The sequence below is a fragment of the Callorhinus ursinus genome, unplaced genomic scaffold (assembly GCF_003265705.2).
Source record: "Callorhinus ursinus isolate GAN/ISIS: 27379988/994484 unplaced genomic scaffold, GSC_fseal_2.0 scaffold8, whole genome shotgun sequence".
Classification (NCBI taxonomy): domain Eukaryota; kingdom Metazoa; phylum Chordata; class Mammalia; order Carnivora; family Otariidae; genus Callorhinus; species Callorhinus ursinus.
In genome coordinates, this window is record NW_027397070.1 from 47,876,601 (window position 1) to 47,899,693 (window position 23,093).

The 23,093-nt window shown below is 38.7% G+C and overlaps 1 protein-coding gene across 14 annotated transcripts in view; it reads left to right on the plus strand.

The window, feature by feature from the left end:
* The window catches only part of GPATCH2L (G-patch domain containing 2 like), a 151,377-nt gene that overhangs the window by 78,756 nt on the left and 49,528 nt on the right, over window positions 1–23,093 (plus strand). For 5 of the 14 annotated variants that reach the window (XR_012379085.1, XM_025869592.2, XM_025869594.2 and 2 more), the window contains exons 3-8: window positions 4,999–5,063; window positions 9,697–9,873; window positions 11,543–11,622; window positions 14,501–14,559; window positions 17,486–17,540; window positions 19,362–19,447. Coding sequence is in view for 12 of the 14 variants with exons in the window: in XM_025869592.2 (XP_025725377.1) it covers window positions 4,999–5,063; window positions 9,697–9,873; window positions 11,543–11,622; window positions 14,501–14,559; window positions 17,486–17,540; window positions 19,362–19,447 (522 nt within the window). In the remaining 2 variants the exon portion in view is untranslated. Of the gene's footprint in view, window positions 1–4,998; window positions 5,064–9,696; window positions 9,874–10,132; window positions 10,266–11,114; window positions 11,462–11,542; window positions 11,623–14,500; window positions 14,560–17,389; window positions 17,541–19,361; window positions 19,448–23,093 lie in introns of those variants that run through there. The other 9 variants (XM_073895617.1, XM_073895613.1, XM_073895614.1 and 6 more) reach the window with 4 other exon arrangements.

Consider the following 23,093-nt stretch of genomic DNA (forward strand, 5'->3'; position numbering starts at 1 on the left):
TATTTGACAGAAGCAGCGAGAGAGGGAACACAAGCAGGGGAAGTGGGAAAGGGAGAAGCAGGCTTCCCGCTCAGCAGGGAGCCCGATGCGGGGCTCAATCCCAGGACCCCGAGATTATGACCTGAGCCGAAGGCAGTCGCTTAACCAACTGAGCCACTCAGGCGCCCAGTTTTTTAAAACTTTTTAACTGAGAGTTTTTGCTAACTTGAAAAAATACCCTTTAATTGCTCCTCAAAAGGGCAAACAGTTCATTTTCAGAATTTGGAAAGAAAAATAGTTCAGATGATAGCATTTTAAAGTTTATACCAAGGTATATACAGTGTTTGGCTAAGAGTGTTTGCCCTGGAATTAATTATTCAAGTCACTGAGGGGTATCAGTAGTGTTTTGTTAAGCTTGATTCCTATGATAATCTAGTTCTCTGAGAGTAGATGCCATGCCCAGTCATCTGGTCTGCCAAGAGTGCCTTGAATTACAAAGATGCCCAGGTGGGAAGGTTAGATATATAGATGTGTGATAAAACAGAAAAAAAACAAAATGTTAATTGCTGTGTGTGATGTCAGTAGATGTGATGGAGTGTGAGTGGTAACTGGAACTTCTTTCAACTTTTTCATATGTTCAAAAGTTTTCATTATAAAATGGTGGCGGAGGAAAGCTTCTGGAACTGCAGGTTAGGGTGACTTCCTTTACATATCCATTATTTCAGTTGGATGTGGCTCAGTTGCTTTTCTGACAATATTATAATAATTAGGTAACACATTTGGTGGTCTAAAACCCAGGCTTTAACTTTATTTGTGTCTTACTTAAAGTGGTGGCTATGCTGCTGAATTAAGTGTGGGAACATTTTTTAGTGAAAACCACTGTAGAGAAGTGTTATATATTATTACTATTTTTACTCACAGAGGAGTGCTTTTGAGGTGTTTTCTGGCTTCTGAAATGGGGTGGTTTCCTCAGTGTCGTAAGGTTAAATTGTAGGCTTGCCCACCCCCTTATTTGCAGAGTAGTATTCATTGGAAAGCATTCTTCTTTCTCTGTTTTCACAGCCTTCTCCCGTAGTCTGGACTAGGTTTTTAATAAAACGTACACCTTTATGTTGTTACTGACATGTTTCTTTGACCACTTTAGAGTGGTTTCTGGTGTATGGTAAATAATTGCTTACTAAGGGAATGAGTGAAAGCTTAGGAGAAATGGGGGTAGGAATTCTTCCTTCTTTTTCTGTGAGAAACTTCTTATTGCCTCAATTTGGGATTGAATTTTTTGAATGATGTATAAATTATTTGTAGGGTTAATACATTTTTAGAAATTTTAGAGATATTCTAGGAAGATTTTTTTTTTTTGTATGTGAACTATTTATAGTTAGAATCATGTGAGAACAGGGAGTACAGAACAGCTCTCAAGGCAAAGACAGGAGGCATTGATGCCGCTATTGCTGCCATTTTAGGAAAAGATTTCACACCTGCTATCTTTGTGGGTTTTGTCTAGTTACTTTTTCTGAAGATTAATAAAGGCTAAGTTTCTGTCTTCCTGACTAAGCTTTGGAGCACCACAAGTAGAGTGGACGCTAAAGGTAGGATCATACTTTTTTCTTACAAAAATGAGGAGCAGAGCTTTTTCTCCTTGCCTGGTTAACATACTCATAGCAAAAAAGTTATAAACCAATTTGAATGTTTTGGAATAAGAAAAACATGTAGGATTCTGACATCTTTTAACTACAAAGGTGCTAAAAGAAACTTGTGTTTATTGACAGATATGAGCTTAGTTTTAATTAGACATTAAACATTCTGTTTAATTAGCTAACTTAACATTTTGTAGTTGACTAAATCGTTATTAAAGTCCCACCAACCTGATTTTTTTTAAAGAAGTCATGACCTCTGAGCCAGAAGTGAATGAAGTCTGTAGGACTGGACGACTTTGGCCTATAACTTGGAAGGGGAAATATTTGCTTCTACTTTCTAGCTAGCACTACATTTTGGCATGCTGTATCATAGTACATGCCACAAAGTTCCCACTTCTGTTTTCACCAAGTTATGCTAACAATTTCTTACATATGATTAGATTTCCACAATGCAAGTCCTTCTGAGAGAGTAAATAGAATTAGCAGATGCTGTCTAATGAAATAGTCATTTCCAGATACCAGTAGACTGGTGATACTTTTGTGTAATAAGCATTCTGTAAGACAGATTTTCTTTATGAAGAAAATATCTGTCTCCCTTGATCATAGTCTTAAAGTTCTGATGATATTTCTGTGACATTGCCATTCCTCGAATTAACTATGTATGGAAAGCTTAGACAAGTTTAATCCAAGCTTTTTCAAAAACAGTGAGTCTTCTCAAATGCTGTTGACAAAAATAGGAAATGTGCGGAAGGCTTTAGGTTACCAACACCTTTCTTGATCCAGCAGATTTCTTTGAGTTTGCCCCCTTTGTTTAGAATATGAGGAGAGAATGGAATCCATGCAAAAAAGGATCAAGGAAGCACTGTAGCTTGTAGTACTTACAGGTGACTGGAAATGAATGGGGAAAAGAACTGATAGATTTTGTAATAAAGCAAACAGTTTTAATTTTTTAATACTAAATACTTGAGTAGAACTTGTAATACATGTAGAGCTGGAATCAGCAAATTTCCTCTGTAAAGACCAGATAGTAAATATTCTAGGGATTTGTGTGTGATATGTTCAGTGTTGGAGCTGCTCAACTTTGCAGTTGTAGTGTGAAAGCAGCCATTGATGATATGTAAATGAATAACTGTGGCTGTGTTCCAATAAAACTTTATTTATGGACACTGAAATTTGAATTTCGTATCATTCCCACATGTCACAAAATGATTTTTTTTTTTTTTTAACCTCCAATCATTTAAACTGTAAAAATCATTCTTAGCTCACAGGTCATCGCAAAAATAGGTGGCGGGCTGTTGTTTCCCGATCCCTAAATCTCAGTTAGTGATATTGCTAACTAATAAAGTATATGGCATGATGGTGGGCTAAAGTATCTGTTCCATGGCCTAATGTGCTTTTTAAGCACTCCTTACTCCACTCAAGAGGAGTTAAAAAATGTCAAATTTGCTTTTATCTTTGAGGCCAGATGAGGATAATAAAGTAGTAATATGAGAGAACGTGTAGTAAGACTCAAGGGAGTTAGACCACTGATACCCTTAGGAATTTGCTAAAAGCACAAAAATAACACCGTTACATTCAGCAGGCACAGTTCCTTGAACTCAGCAGTAGGAAGAGTGCAGAACTCAGTGGGGATATCTTCTGGATTTTACTACAGAGCTCTTTGAAGATTCTAAATCCATCAGAATCCGGTCATATAGTTTTGTGAGACATTTCTTGGAATGACACCTGAGAAAGTTCCCACTTACAAGTAGAGAAGAAAATAAAATGAAAGAACCTTTGAAGAAATCGAGTACATTTTATTGGCTCTTGCTGCAGCAAATTTCTTGGATCTATTCAGAGATAAACTTAAGTGAAGAAGGCATTGCTACTTAATTTAATCAGCATTTTAAGGATTTAGTGTTGGCAAGATACTTGGAAATGTTGCAAAATACAAAATATTTTCAGATTTTTGATCCAGAAATGTAGGCTGGGATTTTGCCAAGCCTATTCCTTACGCAGTATGATGAGAATGTTTCTTCCTTGCTTTGGTTTCTTCCAGCTTGTAGAGTAGGTGAAAAAAATTGGCTAGCTTGGAAGGAAACACTCCCACTCAAGAAAATAGTTCATATTGTAAAGAATAGAGAAATTTTTCTTGAACCAGATCAATCAAATTTAATGAAGATTAGGCAGAAGAAATGCAGCGTAAGAAGAGGCAGAATCGATTGTTAGTGATAGCTTGGGAAATGCAGCCAGTTGAACAGAATTCTATAGGGCAAAAGTTTTATTTCAGTGGGTTCAAATGGAGTTTGTTTTTATATTTTTATAAATAATATTTTTATACTTTTAACCTTTTGTTTTGAAAATGAGTGTTGTTTTACCCACTTCATATCAGGAAGACATTAAATTTAGAAAACATAACTTTGGTCATACTGACTTTTTTTTTTCCTCTTTAAATTTTTTATTGTTATGTTAATCACCATACATTACATCATTAGTTTTTGATGTAGTGTTCCATGATTCATTGTTTGTGCATAATACCCAGTGCTCCACGCAGAACGTGCCCTCTTTAATACCCGTCACCAGGCTAACCTATCCCCCCACCCCCCTCCCCTCTAGAACCCTCAGTTTGTTTTTCAGAGTCCGTCATCTCTCATGGTTTGTCACCCCCTCTGATTTCCCCCCCCTTCATTCTTCCCCTCCTGCTATCTTCTTTTTTTTTTTCTTAACATATATTGCATTATTTGTTTCAGAGGTACAGATCTGTGATTCAACAGTCTTGCACAATTCACAGCGCTCACCATAGCATATACCCTCCCCAATGTCTGTCACCCAGCCACCCCCTCCCTCCCACCCCCCACCACTCCAGCAACCCTCAGTTTGTTTCCTGAGATTAAGAATTCCTCATTATCAGTGAGGTCATATGATACATGTCTTCATACTGACTTTTTTTCTGTTCATGGATTTTTGTTAGCTGTTGTGTAAATGGGGAGAAAACTTGATAGATGTTAGATGTCTTAAAGTTGGATAGCTTCATTTGAAACTGATAATTGACAGTATTTATAAATAAAATGGGTTGATAAATTTGTGGTGTTTGATATACCCAGACAGGTTGAGATTACTTCTGTGAGCCTTAATAAATAACTTTCTAATGCTAACCTAACTGAGTGAATTTAGATGTTTATAAAGTACTTTGAAATATAAGCAAAAGTTTTAGAGTTTTCCTTTCGTTTTACGGGAAAATAAGCTCTCCTCTTTGGCCTAATTATGAAATTTACATTTGTGATTGGCTAATGAGCTGGAGTGAAATCAGGGAAACTTGGGATGTTAGATTTGAAAATCAGAACGGGCACTGCTGTGTTTTTCACAGGAGCTGATGTGTTCTCTTGTGTTTGACTCTTTTTTCCAGTGAAACCAGCAGTGTGTGTAGCAGCAGTGACACAGGGCTCTTTACCAACGATGAAGGACGGCAAGGTAATCTTGATCCCAGCTTTGGGCTGTTGGTTTGGTATTTCTGGGGAGATTCTAATAATTAGAGGAGTGACTCACTTGAGAATATGGTGGTGGTTTATGGCAGTGGCTCTCAAACTTTAGAGCATTTGAAGGCCACCTGTTAAAATTCCTGAGCTCCTAGAAATCAAATAGGTCTAGAGTTGGCCCCTGGAATCTGAATTTTTCATAAGTACCTGCAGTGATTTTTATGCAGGTAGTTCAGACTTTGAGAATCATTGATTAGGGGAATATAGTGTCAAGGATGGGACTTGAGGAAGTTGCTAATTTTATTAGAACCAAAAAATATCCTTCTGTATTATACTTTTTATTGGATATTAAGACATTCTTATTTTTACATAAGAATTTACTTTTATAACCTTACTTATAAATGAGCATAGTGTTCTAGATGAATATATTATAGAAAACATCTTTATAATGTTAAAACTCCTGAAGTTTAGCATAGAGCACTGTGAATAAGGCTGGTATATGTTAATTACCAGTTCTTTATCTTTATAGCCTAAACAGTAATTTGAAACTTTGTTTTATCCTGTGCACTTGCTTAGGACCACACTAATTGTGTACCAGTAATAATTTCATATAGCTCCTTTGGACTGTAGTTCTGATAATCTAAATAAGGGATTTGTAGATGTCTAAAGTCCCTTTTAGCTCTGAGAGCCAATGATTTTTCTTTAAGGTTTAAGTGACTGAAGGACGGAAGCACAATGGCTATATGTCCAGGTTGATCCAGATAGGCTCCCTAGTAACTGAAGGAATCCTGGGACTGTGACACTCAGGATCCAACTTCTGATTTTGGAGAGAGATCATGGGGCAGGGTATCTGACCTGTGCCTCAGGTGCCTCAGAGTCGTGGGCATGAATGGAGTTGCTGAGCTTCCTCCTATAATAGAGGTTGTGAGTACATTTCTATCCCTTTCTGATTCTGAGGGAGCTATGTGTCATTAGAGGCTGTGTGTGTATACTCCCAGGTAGGGTGCAGCTAAGGTCTTGATTCTGTTGTCTCATACCAGGGAAGTCTGTTTGTCTTTCCATGAATAAACCAGTGCATACTATTCAGAATTACAAATTTTGCTTTTTCTTTGCTTTTATACTGTTCTATGGAGCATCACAATGTGTCTCTCTCTCTTTTTTAAGATTTTATTTATGTATTTGAGCAAGACACAGAGATAGCGGCAGAGAGCATGAGCGGGAAGAGAGGGAGAAGCAGGCTCCCTGCTCAGCTTCTGGGTGCTGAGCAGGGAGCCTGACACAGGGCTCCATCCCAGGACTCAGGGATCATGACCTGCGGGGAAGGCAGACACTTAACTGACTGAGACACCCAGGCGCCCCTCACAATGTGTGTCTTAAAGACTATGATGTGTAATTATCCAGAGGTTTAAGAAAGTGTGGACAGATGAAGTGTTGGGCCTTTGGAAAAACCTTTCTACTGGTAAGGAATCTTTGGTTTATGATGGAAGATTTTAGAATATTCTATAGCCCCAGCTTTCCTCTCTGTCTCAACTTCATGCATTCTGATGATGTTTAGATTCTTGGAGTTCTCAGCACAAAGCTATGTTATTTTCTGCTTCCATGTCTTTTTTTATGCTCGTGTCTTTGCCAGAAATCTCATCCTTACCTTTTCTTGAATGGTGGGTCATCCGCCAAGACACAGTTTTCCTTTTGCCCCTCCAGGGCATATTTATAGACTGAATCAGTGGGGTCTTTTGCTCTCAATTTCTTATGGGGTTTGGCCAATAGGAGGCATTAGCAGAGGAGTGGAGGGAGGGAGGGAGGTGAATGATACTGAGTGTATTAGGCAAGTTTTTATCATGATAATACTGTTTAACAGCCCCAGAATTTCAGTGGTTTACCACATTTATTTCTTGCTGTGGGGCTGGGCGTTGGCTGTGGTTCAGCTGATCTAACTTGAGCTCACCTGGTCTCTAGGCTTTAAATTAGGTTTGTATCTACTCAGCGTATCTTATCATGGGACCTCTCCTAGAGGCTCTGTGTGGCATGGGCTTCTCTTGCTGGAAAACGTGAATGCTAAGTGACCAAACCAGAGCATACATACGTATTTAAAGCTTGTGCTTGAGTCACATCTGCTAATGTTCTACTACCTAAAGCAAGTTATATGACAAGCCAGTTATCAGTGGGATGAGGAAGTATGCTCTCTGCCTCAAGGGGAAGGCTCTGGAATTTCATGATAAAAGGCAAAAGGCATGGATGTATTATCATAGGGAGGTAGTGAAGAGTTGGAAACAATAATGCAGTCTACCACATTGGATTGTCGCTTTCCCTGGCTCCCTTTCTGTTCGGCAGCCTTCTATAACCTCAGTTTTCTCTCTGGTCTCTGATAACCATTCTTTCTCCGTGCTGCTTCAGGTTTAGGAAGGGTAAAGATTCCCCACTGTGCTGGCTCCAGGGTGCTTCACCATCCCTTATTGGTTTCTGTTAATACTGTCTACACTTTTGTAAATAGTCACTTCATTAAAGTCTCGATTATCCCATTTAAATGTGTGTGCATTTCCTGAGGATTCCGACTGATAAACACTCCGTGCAGGTCTCATCTCCTAGAACCCTTACTCTTTCTTTCTCTATACTTAGTGCTTTCTTATCACTTACCATATGACGTTATTGTTTATAGATGTGTGTCTTTTCCATTGAAGCCTTCCAAGACAGGAATTTTTTTTTATTATTTGAAACTACAGTGGGTAACACATTGCCTGGCATATAGTAAACTCTTTAATAATTAGTTCCTGAGAAGGCCAGATAAGGGGGAAATTCTCCTTCTTCTCCCTCAAACAGAATTAGACATAGAACCTCAGATTATAAAACAGCTAAACCTATTTTGGTTAAAGCAAGAGGAGCAGGAAGTCCGGAGCCTGACCCATCAGCCTCTTCCTTATTCTCTGCCCAGTAGTCTTTTGGGGGAACTGCTGTATCATGCATCCTAGTGAACCCAGGGTTGGGGACTACTGGTCTAGATGACTTCACAAGGTTTCCTCCAATGCAGTGAGTCCCTTTTTATATTGCCAGAAATCTTGAGTGAATGCTTGAGAACCAAAAAAATGCCATTATGGGATGCCATTAGTCTTCAGGAAATACGATCTAGCTAACTATCCTGTTTTAATAAATGGCCTAAGGAATGCTTATGAATAAGAAAGGAATTAATATATTGACATGCAGAGAAACTAATCGTTCTTAATTCTGAAGCCTGTCTTTAGTTCATCTTGTGTACATGGTTTGGTGAGGGTAGTGATTCTTAAAATGTGGTTCTGAAATCAGCTTAGCATCACTTAGGGAACTTGTTAGAAATGTAAATTTTTGATCCTTCCCGGACCAGAATCAGAAACTTTTGGGGGTAGGACCCAGCAGTCTGTTCTGACAACACTTTCTGCTCCTTTTGATGTACATTGAAGTTTGAGAACCACTGTCTAGAGAAACAGCTGTTGGTGGTGTGTTTTTATAAGGGAACACTTTGAGTAACTTTTTTACGGGCATTTTCATTTTCCCTTTTAGAGATCTCCAACGTGAGTTAAGAGTTATCATTATCCTGGCTCATGTCAGTGGCCCATGAATCTGATACTTCATGTGCTTAACATGGCCTGAGCAGTTTTCCTTGGGATCCGGCATATATTAGAGAATGAATACACCGTGAATTCTTTAGATGTTCTTGTAGTAATTCCCTTCATCCTTGCTATTTTGAAAGAAGTATGGAGTGGCAGACCTAAAGTTATCTGTCGTACTACTTTTTGTGGGTAGGAACAAGTTCTGTTCCAAACTGAGTTGCTGTCATCCTAGCCAGTAGAAAGAGGTTTGAGCCAAGAGTCTGGCTATATGTGTCTAGTCTTGACTTTGTCACTGATGAAGAATCTGGCCTTGGGCAAATGGTGTAACTTTATGACAAGCCGTGGGGGATTATATTGCTTGTCCCTGTGGTTAGTTTTTTCCTGGTTGCTTGGATTGCTAGTGTCAAGATGATTTTTCTGTCGCATTAATGGGGTACCAAGGAAGAATTGAGGTATAGGTATACATTTTTAATTCACCTATTATGACAAATGCAAATATAACATCCCTCTGGAGTAGCTAGTTTTGAATTGAGAAACATTTGTGGGCTGTGAACCCCCAAGTCCATTTATACCACAGAATGGTACAGAAGAGGCAACTTATTTTTGTGTTAAAGGCTTTGGAGTTAGTCAGGCTTTAGGTTCAAATCTTGGCTTCATCATTTACTAACTTGATCTTGCCTTCTCTGGGCTTTAATTGCTTCATTTATAAGTTGAAATTAGTGTAGGGTTTAGAAGAGATAGTATACTGACAGATTTTTAGCATGGACCCTCATAGGTGGTAAGGGTTTAGTAAATGGTAGCTTTATTAGTTTTTTACTCTCAAAAAAAGTCCAGTGTACCACAGTATGACATTTATGTGAAACTAGTTTGACACTCTAGTTTTCATCATAATACAGATAAAAAAGAAGGATCAAAACAATTTTTTTGTACTTTGATTTTATTTAAAAAGTATAATCAAATCTATAGCTCTGAGAAGTCATCCTCCCGTTTGGTTTTCCATAGAACATGTTAAAATTCCAACTTAACAATACCATCTTTTTACTTTAGGGGATGATGAGCAGAGTGATTGGTTCTATGAGGGAGAATGTGTCCCAGGATTCACTGTCCCTAATCTTCTGCCGAAGTGGGCTCCTGATCATTGCCCTGAAGTAGAAAGAATGGATTCTGGACTGGATAAACTTTCCGATTCCACATTCCTTTTACCTTCTCGACCAGCTCAAAGAGGTAAGTTCTGGAGACCAAAATACACTTCACATTTTTATGGTTCTCTTTGGGGAGAATCATCCCATGGCAAGCATACTCATGCCTCTAAGCATGCATTAACTATGTGAATTTTGAAGCTAGTCCAGGGATTTTTCTAGAAGATTCAAGGGTGAGTCTCAAAGCTTGAGGTTCTCCATTCGTACCTAAATCAACCCATGGAGACTCTTGGGATATCTATTAGCAGGGCATTCCTTCAGCTTGCTATTGCCATTTGTGCCAGATTTAGGAAGCCTAGCAGCGTGTCACTGCTGCTTACCTGCTGTGAAACCGATGGGCTATGGAGTGCTCAGTGGGAGCCTGAAGTATTGGATCTTGGAAGAGAACAGATTTCAGTAAGAACATTCACATACAAGGTATAATGACATTTTTTTAATTGGATGGTTTTAAAATAATTCCTTAAATAATTTTATTTTATTCTATTATTGTGGACTTAAACACAAATACATCCTTTCCTTTTGCTTTTCCTTTACTTATGATATAGCAGGGTAGAGTGGAAAGAGCCTAGGACAGGGGGAAGGAACTGGGGTGATAATACTCTGAGGTACTGTCTTCTAGCTCTGACTGACAGAGTCACTTCATTTCCTTGGGATATGGGGGTCATCACTTAAAATAATTGCGGCTTTGAGCAAACTGTTTCAGGGGTTTCTCTTAGCTCTATAAATTTATGATTCTGGGGTGCCCAGTAATCAATCAGTCATTTATCAAGTATTTGTTGGGCATCTGTTGGTGAACAGAATTGTGCCCAGAGCTGTAAACTCCTATAGCATTTTGTTATGATAAATTTGGGTGATTGAAAGTCCTTCTCAAAACAGTTGGCTCTTGGTAAAGATTATTGCCTGGCTGAAGCACAAATTTGCTATCTTAATAACATGCCTCAAACATTTCAGCGACAATTTCTGAAAGTTCTTTACGGACCACTTAAAATGCACACAAATAAGAACAGGAAGAACAATTTAAAATGGCCTGTAATTCCATACCCAGAGACAGTGTCATTGTTAACACTTGGGTGTGGATTCTTCCAGTTGTGTTTTTTATGTATAGAATACATACAGCAATTAGAAAAATGGGACTATACTATACAGGCTATTATTACTATTATTCTAATGTTTTACTATTATTCTAATGACTTAAATGTTTTTGAAATAATAACTAGCATTTAATTTGTAATTAGAAATTGTTGATAATGCCTTTTATTTGTGTAGTGTTTTCAGTTTATAAAGTACCTTCGCTGGGCTATTTCATTGAGTCTTCACATCAGCCCTGGATGATAGGACTGAGCGAGTGATTATCCCTCCTTTCTAGGTGAAGATGCCTAGGTCAGAGGTAAAGACACACTTAAGATCATACTGCAAAGACAGAATAATAAATCCTTGGCAAAAAGACTAGTGATACTAGTTTAAGAGTCAGTCTATGCACCAAAAATGAATCATGGAACACTACATCAAAAACTAATGATGTAATATATGGTGATTAACATAACAATAAAAAATTTAAAAAGAAGTAAAAAAAAAAAAAAGAGGGAGTTAGTCTAGTAAGATCCTGGGGAGGAAGGCCTTTGGTGTACTAGAAGCCTATCATTGCTAATGAATCTTCTGCATTCCGTTTCTGAGGACTTTCTTCTTTTTTTTAGGGTACCATGCCCGCTTGAATCGTCTGCCTGGAGCTGCAGCTCGATGCCTCAGAAAGGGCCGAAGACGGCTTGTTGGGAAGGTGACTGCTCTTACTGTCTACTGGGCTCACTGGGAGACTGGGAGGACAATAATCCCTGTGGGATTTGTGTACCCTGTTGATGAGCAAAGGTGCTGCAGAATTCCTTGGAGTAAATTAAGCCAACTGAAATATTTTGCAAGTTCATAAGAGTGAGCCTTAATGGAGGCTATAAATGGATACACACGTAAAAGATGAAGCTGAACTCGTACATAAGTTTTGACAAAGCAAATACTGTTATGACAGTTTGTCTATAAATCTACAGGCCTGCTCTTGTCTCTTCTTTCTTTTGATTAACCTTATATTATTATTGTAGAAATTAAAATACTCTTGGCTTCTTTATAACTCCTGAATTCATGAATGATTCTTCTGTCCTCACTTTGGTCTTTTATTCTAGAATTCATTAAAAAGTAAAAAACTGGAAAGAAAACCTGTTATCAGATTTCAAAAGCTTCTCCTTGGCCACATGGGAGGACTCTCTACCATTTATTCAGTTCTGCCTTTGTCAGGGACTGTACTGGGCACTCAGTTCATTTAATCCTCCTAACAGCCTTATAGAACAGGTGATATTCCCACTTAGCAGATGAGGAAAACTTGGGTTCAAAGAAGCTAGGTAATGTCTGATATTACCCAGATAGAAGTCGCAGAAGAGAGGATTGAACCCAGCTGTACTTCTCTTTTATCTTTTAAAATTATTAATTTTTTTGAAGATTATTAATTTGAGAGAGAGCACAAGTGGGGGGGAGGGGTAAAGGGAGAGGGATGAGCAGACTCCTCCTGAGCAGGGAACCACTTAATCCCAGGATTCTGGGATCATGACTTGAGCTGAAGGCAGACACTTAACTGAATCACCCAGGTGCCCCTAAAAATTTAACTAATTTTTTACTCTAGCTTTGAGATAGAAGGTAGGTTAAGAATGGGGCTCATACCTAGTTAGATAGGATGGTGGTGGGCAAAGGGCAATTTCAGAGCATTAATGCGGTCACTGCATAAACATTTAGAATGCCTACTCTGTGTCAGGCTCTGTGCCAGGCCAGGTACATAGGGATCACAGCCACAGCCTGGCTACCCTCAAAGGGCTACTGTTTTGTAGTTGAAATAAGGAACCGTTTTCTGAAATTTTAGCTATGTAAAAGAAATGAAGCTATTTATTTCCAGATGAACTCAGATATTTTTAATCTTTAAATTCAATTTCAAGTCTCTTAATTAGAAAGACATTTGGTATTGGAAGAATGATACCTTTTTCTTTTGCCTCATTGATTTCACAGACATTAAAATGCTGCTTTCACTGTTCTGGGAGTTTATTCTTAGTTAACAGGACAGCTAATACGGTAGGAATATGTAAGGTGGAGGGAGGCAGGAGGTTGGGAATAGGGAACAGAGAGATGGTTTTACTTTTTCTCTTTGTCAGTTAGACTTGAAAGATAATGTTCTACCTACTATCTACCTTACTTTGTTTCAGCTCCTGTAAAATAAGAGCCTTCTACTTCCATGGAAGTAAATCAGTTTGTCTTGAAGGCTCCCTTTAGCTTGCCTGGAAGGAAACTCTAGGGCCTGTTGGATGTGCCTCTAAGAATTTCAGATGAATAGGATAATATTTACTTGTTTAATTCATCTTCATCACCTTAAAGGGATATTTGTCATTTGTAGCAGAGGTCAATGTTCTGCCCCCCTTCTTTCCCCTCCCCCACCCCTCTTCTCTTTTTCTAAATTGTAATCATAAATAATGAGTTTCATTCACAGCTCCCTGCCAACGAACTGCTAATTACGCAAAGTACTGCTTGTAATTTACACAGTAATAAACTGTAAATTTAAACATTACGGCCCTTTAAGTTAATAATTTTTCTGCAGTAACAAATAGCTCATTTTTCACCCGTCCTTTCCCTTGGCCCCACTATTATGGCTGTGTCTGTGACCAGGAGGCATGTGTGTAATGGATGAAGAATGTGAAGAATACAGTATGTGAAACCTTTTCATTTAGCACCACTCCCGCCCAGAATCTGACCTCAAATTAATTTTTCTATAGTCAGTTGTACCCTAATATTTTAGGCTAATCCACACACATAAATGAATACCGATCATAATATTTGCCCAGTAACAGATGTGTTTGAGTAACAGGCTTCACGTTCTTGACATTCATGCCCATGACTTACGCGCTCTCATTTTAACATTTACTCTGATGTGCGTAACTCTTATTCATGTACCATTGGTGCGCTTCCCCAGGTACTGTGATAGACATTCATTGTAAATGTACTCAAGTTAAATAAAGGGTGAGTGCCTTGTGCCATTTTTCAGGTTTTTTGGAGATGATTAGTTTCTGAATTGCTTGTGGTGTTAGGGGTAAGATTTCATATTACAGTCTTAACAACCCTAAATTTAAGAACCAATTTGTACAAACTTCTGCTTTACTTTAAGAGATGATGCTTAAGAGATAAGACAGGGTAACAGTTTTTTTAAGTTATAAATTCCTTTAATATGTGTACCTTTAGTCAGCAGATATTAGGTGTTACCAGTGAGGACTGGGTAAATTTCCCATTATGAAGGCTATTGGGGCTGTAATTGTATGATCTGGGGAGGTTGGTGTGCAGCCTGTTAAGTTCTATATACTTTAATAACTCACTATTAAAATGCTATCTATAGTAAACAAGGTTTGTAATGACTTTTTTGGAACACTAGAGAAAAATAAGTCTAGAATAACATAACACTTTTAAGATAGATTCCCATAAAAAGAAATAAACTTGCTGTTGGATTTTAAGATTGACATTTGACATGTGCCTTTGAGGTTGCTGGCACAGTTACGGGAAAGTGTGAACTTGATGACAGATCATACTTTATTTGTTTCTGTGGTTAGATGACACTCTTGTCTTCCTTGCCTTCGCAGGAGACCAGCATAAGTACTGAGAGAATAGGCCACATCATTAGTGACCCTCGGCAGAAGGAGTAAGTGCTTATATATTTACTCATTATCCTAGCCCATTCCTTGGAGTAGGAGGCAGAGGGAAGTTTTATGAAGGAACCTAGAAGTCTGAGCTGAATGAGATCTTAGAGATTTGTACTTTACAACAGTTAACATGGCTAATGCTCTAATCTCATGAGAGTGATTTTTTTTTCCTTTCTAGACTAATTTTTATTTCTTTGCTGTTTATATGTATGGATGCTTTATAAAAGTAGCCTCCAATTAGGATGTTACTATTTATTTATTTATATTGATTGGGATTGATGTGTAACATTACATAAGTTTCAGGTGTACAACATTGTAATTCAGTATTTGTGTCCACTACAAAGTGATCACTATAAATCTAGGTGCCATACATCAGCTTGAAATGGAGCCCTTTCACCCACCCCTCAACCCCCTTCTCCTCTGGGAACCACTAATCCATTCCTTGTATCTATGAGTTTGTTTTGTTTTGTTTTATTCTTTCATTTGTTTTGTTTTTAGCTTCCACATATAAATGATATCATACAGTATTTGTCTTCTTTCTCTGACTTATTCATTTAACCTAATCCCTCAGGGTTTGTCCATGTTGTCACAAATGGCAAGATTTCCTTCTCTTTTATGACGGAGTAGTATTCCATTGTGTGTATGTATATTTTTGTATACACCACATGTTCTTTATCTGTTGATGAACACTTAGGTTGTTTCCATATCTTGGCCATTGCAAATAATGCTTCAGTGAACATAGAGGTGTATATATCTTTTCAAGTTATGTTTTCATATTCGTTGGATAAATATGCAGAAGTGGAATAGCTGGATCATATGATACATCTATTTTTAATTTTTTGAGGAATCTCCATACTGTTTTCCACAGTGGCTGCACCAGTTTACATTCCCACCAACAGTGTACTAAGATTCATTTTTCTTCACATCCTCAACAACACTTGTTATTTCTTGTTTTGTTGATAATAGCCATTCTAACAGGTGTGAGGTGATATCTCATTGTGGTTTTGATTTTCATTTCTCTGAAATTAGTGATACTGCGCATCTTTTCATGTGCCTGTGGGCCTGTGTGTCTTTGGGGAAATGTCCTTCACGCCCTCTGCCCATATTTTAATTGAATTGTTTGGGATTTTTTGTTGTTGAGTTATGTGAGTTCTTTATATATTTTGGATGTTAATCCTTTATCTGATACATGAATTGCAATATCTTCTCCCATTCAGTAGGTTACCTTTTTGTTTTATTGATAATTTCCTTTGCTGCACAGAAGCTTTTTAGTCTGATGTCCCATTTATTTTTGTTTTTGTTTCCCTTGCCTTTGGAATCAGACACCCCCCCCAAAAAAAAATCAAAAGAGACCCATGGCAAGGAGCTTACCACCTATGTGTTCTTCTAGGAATTTTATGCTTTCAAGTTCTACATTCAAGTCCTTAATCTGTTTATTTTGAATTAATTTTTGTGTATGGTATGATAGTGATCTAGTTTTCTTCGTTTGTATGTGACTGTTCAGTTTTCCCAATATCACTTATTGAAGAGACTGTCTTTTCCCCATTATATATTCTGGCCTCTTTTGTTGTAAATTAATTGACCATGTTTGCATGGGTTTATTTCTAGGCTCTCTCTTCTGTTCCATTAATCTATGTGTCTGTTTTTATGCCCATACCTTAGTATTTTGGTTACTATAGCTTTGTAATATAATTGGAAACCAGGGAGCGTGATACCTCCAGCTTTGTTCTTTCTCAAGACCGCTGTGGGTATGCGGGGTCTTTTTTGGTTCCATACAAATTTTTAGAATTATTTGTTCTAGTCCTGTGAAGTATGCCATTGGGACTTGAATCTGTAGGTTGCTTTGGGTAGTATGGACAGTTTAACAGTGTTAATTTTTCCAGTCCATGAGCACAGAATATCTTTCCGTTTATTTGTGTCTTCAGTTTCTTTCATCAGTGTCTTGTAGTTTTCAGTGTTCAGGTCTTTCACCTCCTCAGTTAAATTTATTCCTGGGTATTTTATTCTTTTTAATATAATTGTTAATGGGACTATTTTCTCATTTCTCTTTCTGATAGTTCATTATTAGTGTAGAGAAACACAACAGATTCTGTACGTTGATTTTGTATCCTGCAGCTTTGCTGAATTCATTTATCAGTTCTAACAGTTTTTTGATGGAGTCCTTAGGGTTTTCTATGTATGGCATCATGTCATCTGCAAACTGATAGTTTTACTTCTTCCTTTACAGAATGTTATATTTTAAGCTAATTTTTCTGTCTCTTAAAATTTTTTTTGTTCAAAATGCCTCTGTATTCTCCTATAGGCTGCTTTTCCCATTTTTAGACCTCTATCTAGAGAAATATCTTTTTGTCTTCACTACTGTGGACATGCAACTGGAGAGTCTGTGTTATAGGAAAAGTACCCCCCCTTTCTTGTGAGAGCCTTGTCCCCTCACATGATTGGCTATTTGATGCCCCCTGTGTACTTCATGGTTAATATCTAGTTCTGATACTATACTCATTAGCCTGGTCAAGTTTGTCATTTGTGAGTATGTTTTGTGTTCTTGTTGAATTTGGGGATCCTGTTGTCACTACACAGGTGAGAGTATGTTGGTGGGTTTGTTTTTAGAGAGTCCAGTGTTTTACATTTCATTATAAGGCTTTTTCCTTTGGAGAGTTATTTTTCACAAAAAACGTTTGTATACATTTACCATCCCTCTCCTTTCCTCCTTCAGTTCCTTCTTTTCCCCAGTTCGTTCTTTGTTACCCCAGCATCTTTTTTTCTGCTCCTCCTCTGTAATTTCCAGTTGCTGCTTTTATTTTCTTTCTGTTGTTCTCTCCCTCTCTTTAGTTTCTGGTTACCATCAGCTGGGAAAAGAGAACGAAATCAGGTAAGATTGCTTTTCTTTGTCATCTTTATTTTATCATTTGATTTCCTTTTCTTTAGAAAGAATAAAGCATTGGCTTCTGATTTTCCTCACATTTCTGCTTGTGCCCATGAGGTAAGGTCCTATGTTACGGTTTTTTTTTTAGAGGACTGTTGTCTAAGATTATCTGATATTGATTGATAAGAACTATAGCTAATTCCCTTTTTTAGGTTCAACTGTGGTTTTTTTTTTTCTGTTTATTACTTGTAATGCATATTTCATAGGGATCCTATTTTTATTTTAGTTTTGAACTTTGCAGTAAGAAATCAGAATGAACTTCATTGGTTTATGGTTCAGTTCAGCACCAGCATCCTACACTGAGAAGTACAGTGGTGAGACCTGAGCATAAGAAACAGGAGGGGGTGCTGCTGGGAGTGAAGTGGGGTCAAGGCCTTAGAGCCTTGCCCGCTTAGTCTCTTAGTCTCTTCCCTGGCTGCCCCTGGAGAGGGCCCTTGGCAAATCTAGGCCTTTACAGGGGTCATAATTTAAAAATTACTGACGGTGGCTATCAGTATGTTCCTTTAATGTTTGCAGCTTTTGATTTTTGTGGGGATAGAGGTTGCTTTATCTCGATTAGGTATAAGATAGGTGAAGACTGGTAGGTAGAAATCTCAGGCGTCCTGTTGCTCAGCAGTTTTTATTTTGTGTTTTGACTCCTTAGGACTTACTAAATTGACGTACAGTTTAGACTTGGACCCTTCCTTTTGAAGTTACTACTTCAAAATGAGCTAGAGCAGTGGTACACCTAACTGGTGTGTACTTAGGAGATGATTTTAGATGGTGTGTGGACATATGATTATTACTTTAAGTTGTAATTTGTATTAGAAAAAAATATAATCATTCTATCAATCTTGTTGTTTCATAGAAATAGGACAAGGTTGAGTAAAAATAATTGGTATGAAGAAAAATACTGAGTAAATATAGTGCAGGTGGTGAGCAGATACAAAGTCATTAAGGTGGTATGTGAGAGACAGGAAACCAGGGTACTGATCATGTTTGCATCAGAGGATCGAAAGACAGAAGAGGGCCTACGGTGATCATCTAGTCCAGATCTGTTACTTACAAATGAGAGTTCAACGATTTGCCCAGAGTCAGACTTCTTTGTAAGTTCTTTTGAAATTATCATTTAGAGTTCTGGTCTTAAGATATATTTAGTACTGAAATTTGGGGGAAGGATTATTTATTCTGGGAGAAGTCCACAGAAAGCTAGAAAACAGAAAATAAGGTATTTTTTTGATATTGTATCCGAGTTTGATCCTCACAACCACCTTTTGAGATAAATAGAAGTTTTACAGAAGAGAAATTAGAATTACAAACTGAAAGCAGTATTTAATTTAGTCCCCACAGCAATCCTGTAAAATAGGTAAGATAAACAGTACGTCCATTATACAGATGAGGATAGTAAAGTTCAAAGGAAGTATGTAGTTTTTAATGTATGGCAACTCAGGGGTAGGCTGGAATTAAATGTTAGGTATTCTTAATCTAGTTCTGTTTCTACTAACAATGGCTGCTGGTATGTGTTAACCAGTTATTTACTGGAAACATTGACCAGGATAAGGAAATAAAAGGTCATTTCATGCTAGTTTTCTTAGGAACAAGGACTTAATAATAGCGTAATTTCCTGTTTTGTCAAATAGAAAGTACTATCTTCTGCCATTTAAGTAATTGTCATGTATTAGAAGTTTTTGAAAAATTGTTACTTACCAAGGAATAGTCTTTTTTGAGGTGTGCGGGATGAGTATGCTATATTCATGGTTGCAACTTTACCGAATGGTATCTGCGGTATGGTAAAAGTCAAACGGTCAAAGGGGCAAAGTAATCAAACAGCAGGCCACTCTTTAGGATCAGGTCTTTTTCATATAAGCTTTTCTAAAATAATCTCATTTATTCCTGCAGTTTAATCCCCTGTCTCCCCTTTACTCCTTGGATGTTCTCACTGACGCCTCTCACCGAAGATGTTCACCAGCACACTGCTCTGCCAGGTAATTGTCTTCTGGTGACGGTTTTCTTCCAGACAGTACCCTTCCTTTATAACACTCTTCAAGTTATAAAGTATATTTGTATATAATATCCAATTTGATCTTTCAACAACCTTTAGAGACTAGTAGATGTTTTACAGATACAGAAACCAAGGCAGTGTTGAAGTATCTTTCCTATGATCACATGGCTAGTATGTGATTTAAGTCTCAATTGTGACCTAAGTCTTCTGACTTGTATTAGAACATGGATTCTTTTTTTGTTTTTTTAACAACATGGGGCTTGAATTCACAACCCTGAGATCAAGACCTGAGCTGAAATCAAGAGTCAGATGCTTAACCAGCTGAGCCACCCAAGCGTCCCTATGTCTTCTGACTTGTATTTCCTATTTCTTCGGCTAAAAGCCCCATCTTCAAAGAACATTACTAATGGTCCTTGTCTTGACCTGCAAAATTCTGTGTAATTTGCCTTCTGCCTGCATGTCCAGCCTCCTTTCCTATACTTCTTTCTCCTCACTAGGGTAGAGGTCCAGCTGTGCCAGGGAGCTCAGCTCCATTTTGTTCATCAAAAATAGCAACCTTCTCTGCCCCTGAACCTTCACACTTGTTCCCTTTTGTCTGGAGTCCCATGCTAAGCCTCTTCTCACGGTTGGCTACTTCTCATCTCAACTCAGAGAAGACCTCTCAGACCATCCTATCTAAAGGGGCCACCTCCACTGCTCTCTGCTCATCGATTTCTTTCCGCTAAAGCTTTATCACAGTCTATAATGAATTTGCTTGTTGGGTTCCCCCCCCACAACTTTTTTCTCCTGTCTCACTAGGATATAAGCTTCATAGTGTGGGCACTTTGTTTAGTCTTGTTCCCTGATAATATCCCCAGCACCTAACATAGTGTCTGGCACTTGCTAGACATTCGGTATGTATTTGTTAGAATGAATCCTTTGCCAATGTGGCAGAATGAATCCTGCATTTTTCAATAGAAATCCTCTGGAGTTAGATGACATGGGAAGTAAACATGGTGTTACTGGTAGCATCCCCTAGCAGGGTTATTGTGCACAAAAGAGGAGCTGATAGGCTGAACCATAGAACTTTTATTATTTCTAGTGGCACAAAGGATTTCTTTCCAAGGTTCTGATGTGGTGGGGTTTTTTTTTTTTTTTCCTTTTGTTAATTCATTCTTAAGTGGATATGTTCATAAATTGGTGTGCAAGCACAGGAAATTATCCTTTCACAGATCCAATGAGAACTTCCACTATGGGCTATAATGATAAATTCTGTCCCATAACCTATTGCCAACTGCCAAACCTTCTACTGGACAAGTAGTAATAAAGTAATAAATTACTTCCATAAGGCCTTCTCTTCAGTAGTGTGCTGTTTGTTCATCGTTCACTCACTCAGCACTTGCTGACTCCATACTGTGCACTAGGCTCTTTGTTCAGCTACTACCCTCAGGAGCTTCCATTCTCTTGAGAAAGCCAGGCGTGGAAATCAGCAGTACAGTGTGAAGTGACAGGTGTGTAAAAATGTACACCAGAATGATACAGAGCCCAGAAGGGAGGCTTCTAAGTCAGAGGCTCAGGGAAATTTTCTTAGAGGTGGTGATCCTCAAGCTGTCTTGAAAGACCCAAGATTTCAATGCATAGGAAAGCAGTCCTCCAGCTTTTTGTCTTAATCCCACATGAAATAATGGCTGTGTATATTCTTTGGGAAGATTATATGAATAGCCCCATATCCTCTCAGATGCAGAAAGTGGATTCTTTGCCCTCCTCCCTTTACTTCTGTTACCTAAAGCTGTGCCTTACTGTTTTGAGATCAGTATCCATGCTTTTATCAGGTTTCCTCTTGCTTCTCAAGCCTCATGCTGCCTGGAGTGGGCGTCAGCTTTTGTTTCGTTACGTATCTTACTGTCCATGTCATTGTCTTCGTTCTCCTGCCAGCAGTGCTTGTGGTCAGACTTGGAAATGTGAGGAAGTCTAGGCTGTGCTTCCAGTGCAGTCAGCTCTAGGGAAATACTGCTTATTGCTTTAGCCCACTGCTACAAACAAGGTGAGAGAATGTGGACAATTCTAGCTCATCTTTGTCCTTCTTGATGTCATTCCCAGGGCAGTGGATACAGAGTGGGTTGCATTCTTTGGGGGTAGGGGAAGACTTTTTTTAAGATTTTATTTTATTTTATTTTATTTTATTTATTTATTTATTTGATAGAGACCTAGAGAGAAAGCACGGATAGGCAGAGTGGCAGGCAGAGGGAGAGGGAGAAGCAGGCTCTCCGTGGAGCAGGGAGCCTGACACGGGGCTCGATCCCAGGACCCTGGGATCACGACCTGAGCTGAAGGCAGCCACTTAACCGACTGAGCCACCCAGGCGCCCTGGGGAAGCCATTTTTTAAATTTCAGTTTATCTGATCCTTAAAAAATGGTTTTTTGTTTTAAATTGTACATAGAGACATCCAGTAGCACATATTTTTGTTTTATGTATATGTATTACATACATAAAGGGTGTTTGTGCAAATGTTTTACTCATGAGGGAGCAGTCAGTAAAGTTTGGCAGCCATGGCTCTGTGGGAAATGGTCTGCACAAGCAACCTCTAAGCAATTTTTAGAAAATGTGGGTGATGAAACCCTGAGCCCTCAGGGCATCCTCTCACTGCTTTGAAGTTGGGGAGGAGGGTGGTCCCTGCCCAGCAAGGGGTCAGTTGAGAAGGAGCCATTTAGCTTGGGTGTGGCTGAAGGATAAGATGGGCTTCGGAGCTGGATGGTTGGCTTTGCAGAGTGGACACCATTTAACAAAGCCTGGTGTCTAGCAAGGAATGTTAAAGAGCCATGGTGGCAGGGAAAAGGCAGGTGAATGACTGTATTAAAAACTGTTTCGAATGGAAATTTTATCTTTTTCTTGTTCCATTTTATTTGTAGTAGGAAAAGATTTCTTTCAAAGCGTCTGGGCAGCCTTGGGAATTTCACACCTATCATTAGAACGGTGTGTGTGTGTGTGTGGTGACTATGTTATCATTAGTGGTATAATTTTATTTTGCGAAGAGAGAAGTGTTTCCTGTTTTATCACAGCTTTCCCCGAGGAGGGCTGGTGTATTAATTTGCTGTATTGCCTCCTGGCTGTTCCCAGGCTGTTTTTCCTCTTCATCATGGAATTTTTAATGGCCCTGGTGCCTCTTGGGAAGCATGTGAGGAAGAGTTCCTCAGGGAGTGCTTCCCTTTTTTCACATGCCTATAATTACTCTCCTTTAAGAGCACAAAGAGTTTGATAATCATGCCTGAACTGTGAAGGTTTCCTCTTCTCGGGTTACTGAGCTGAGGCTGCTTCCTGCCTGGACATCCCTGTTCCGCTCACTGGAACACTCAACTGCAGGAGACTGAGGACCCCTCAGCCACCCTCTTCACTGCTGGAGCCAGTCAGCTCTGGTTCTCACAGTGAGGCCTGGGGCTCACGGCGGGGGGGGGAGGGCATGAGTGACCTCAGGGACTCTCGTGTTTAGTGTTTAATTGCTATAAACAAGGAAATGATGGGACCATGATTTTAAGAAAACACTTTATTGATGTATCATTTTAATACAGCCCCAGATGGCAGGTGCAATGGATGGGCGAGGGAGTCTTTGTGGTCTTTGTACCACCTAATAGATTTGTGGGTTGTGAGGTTT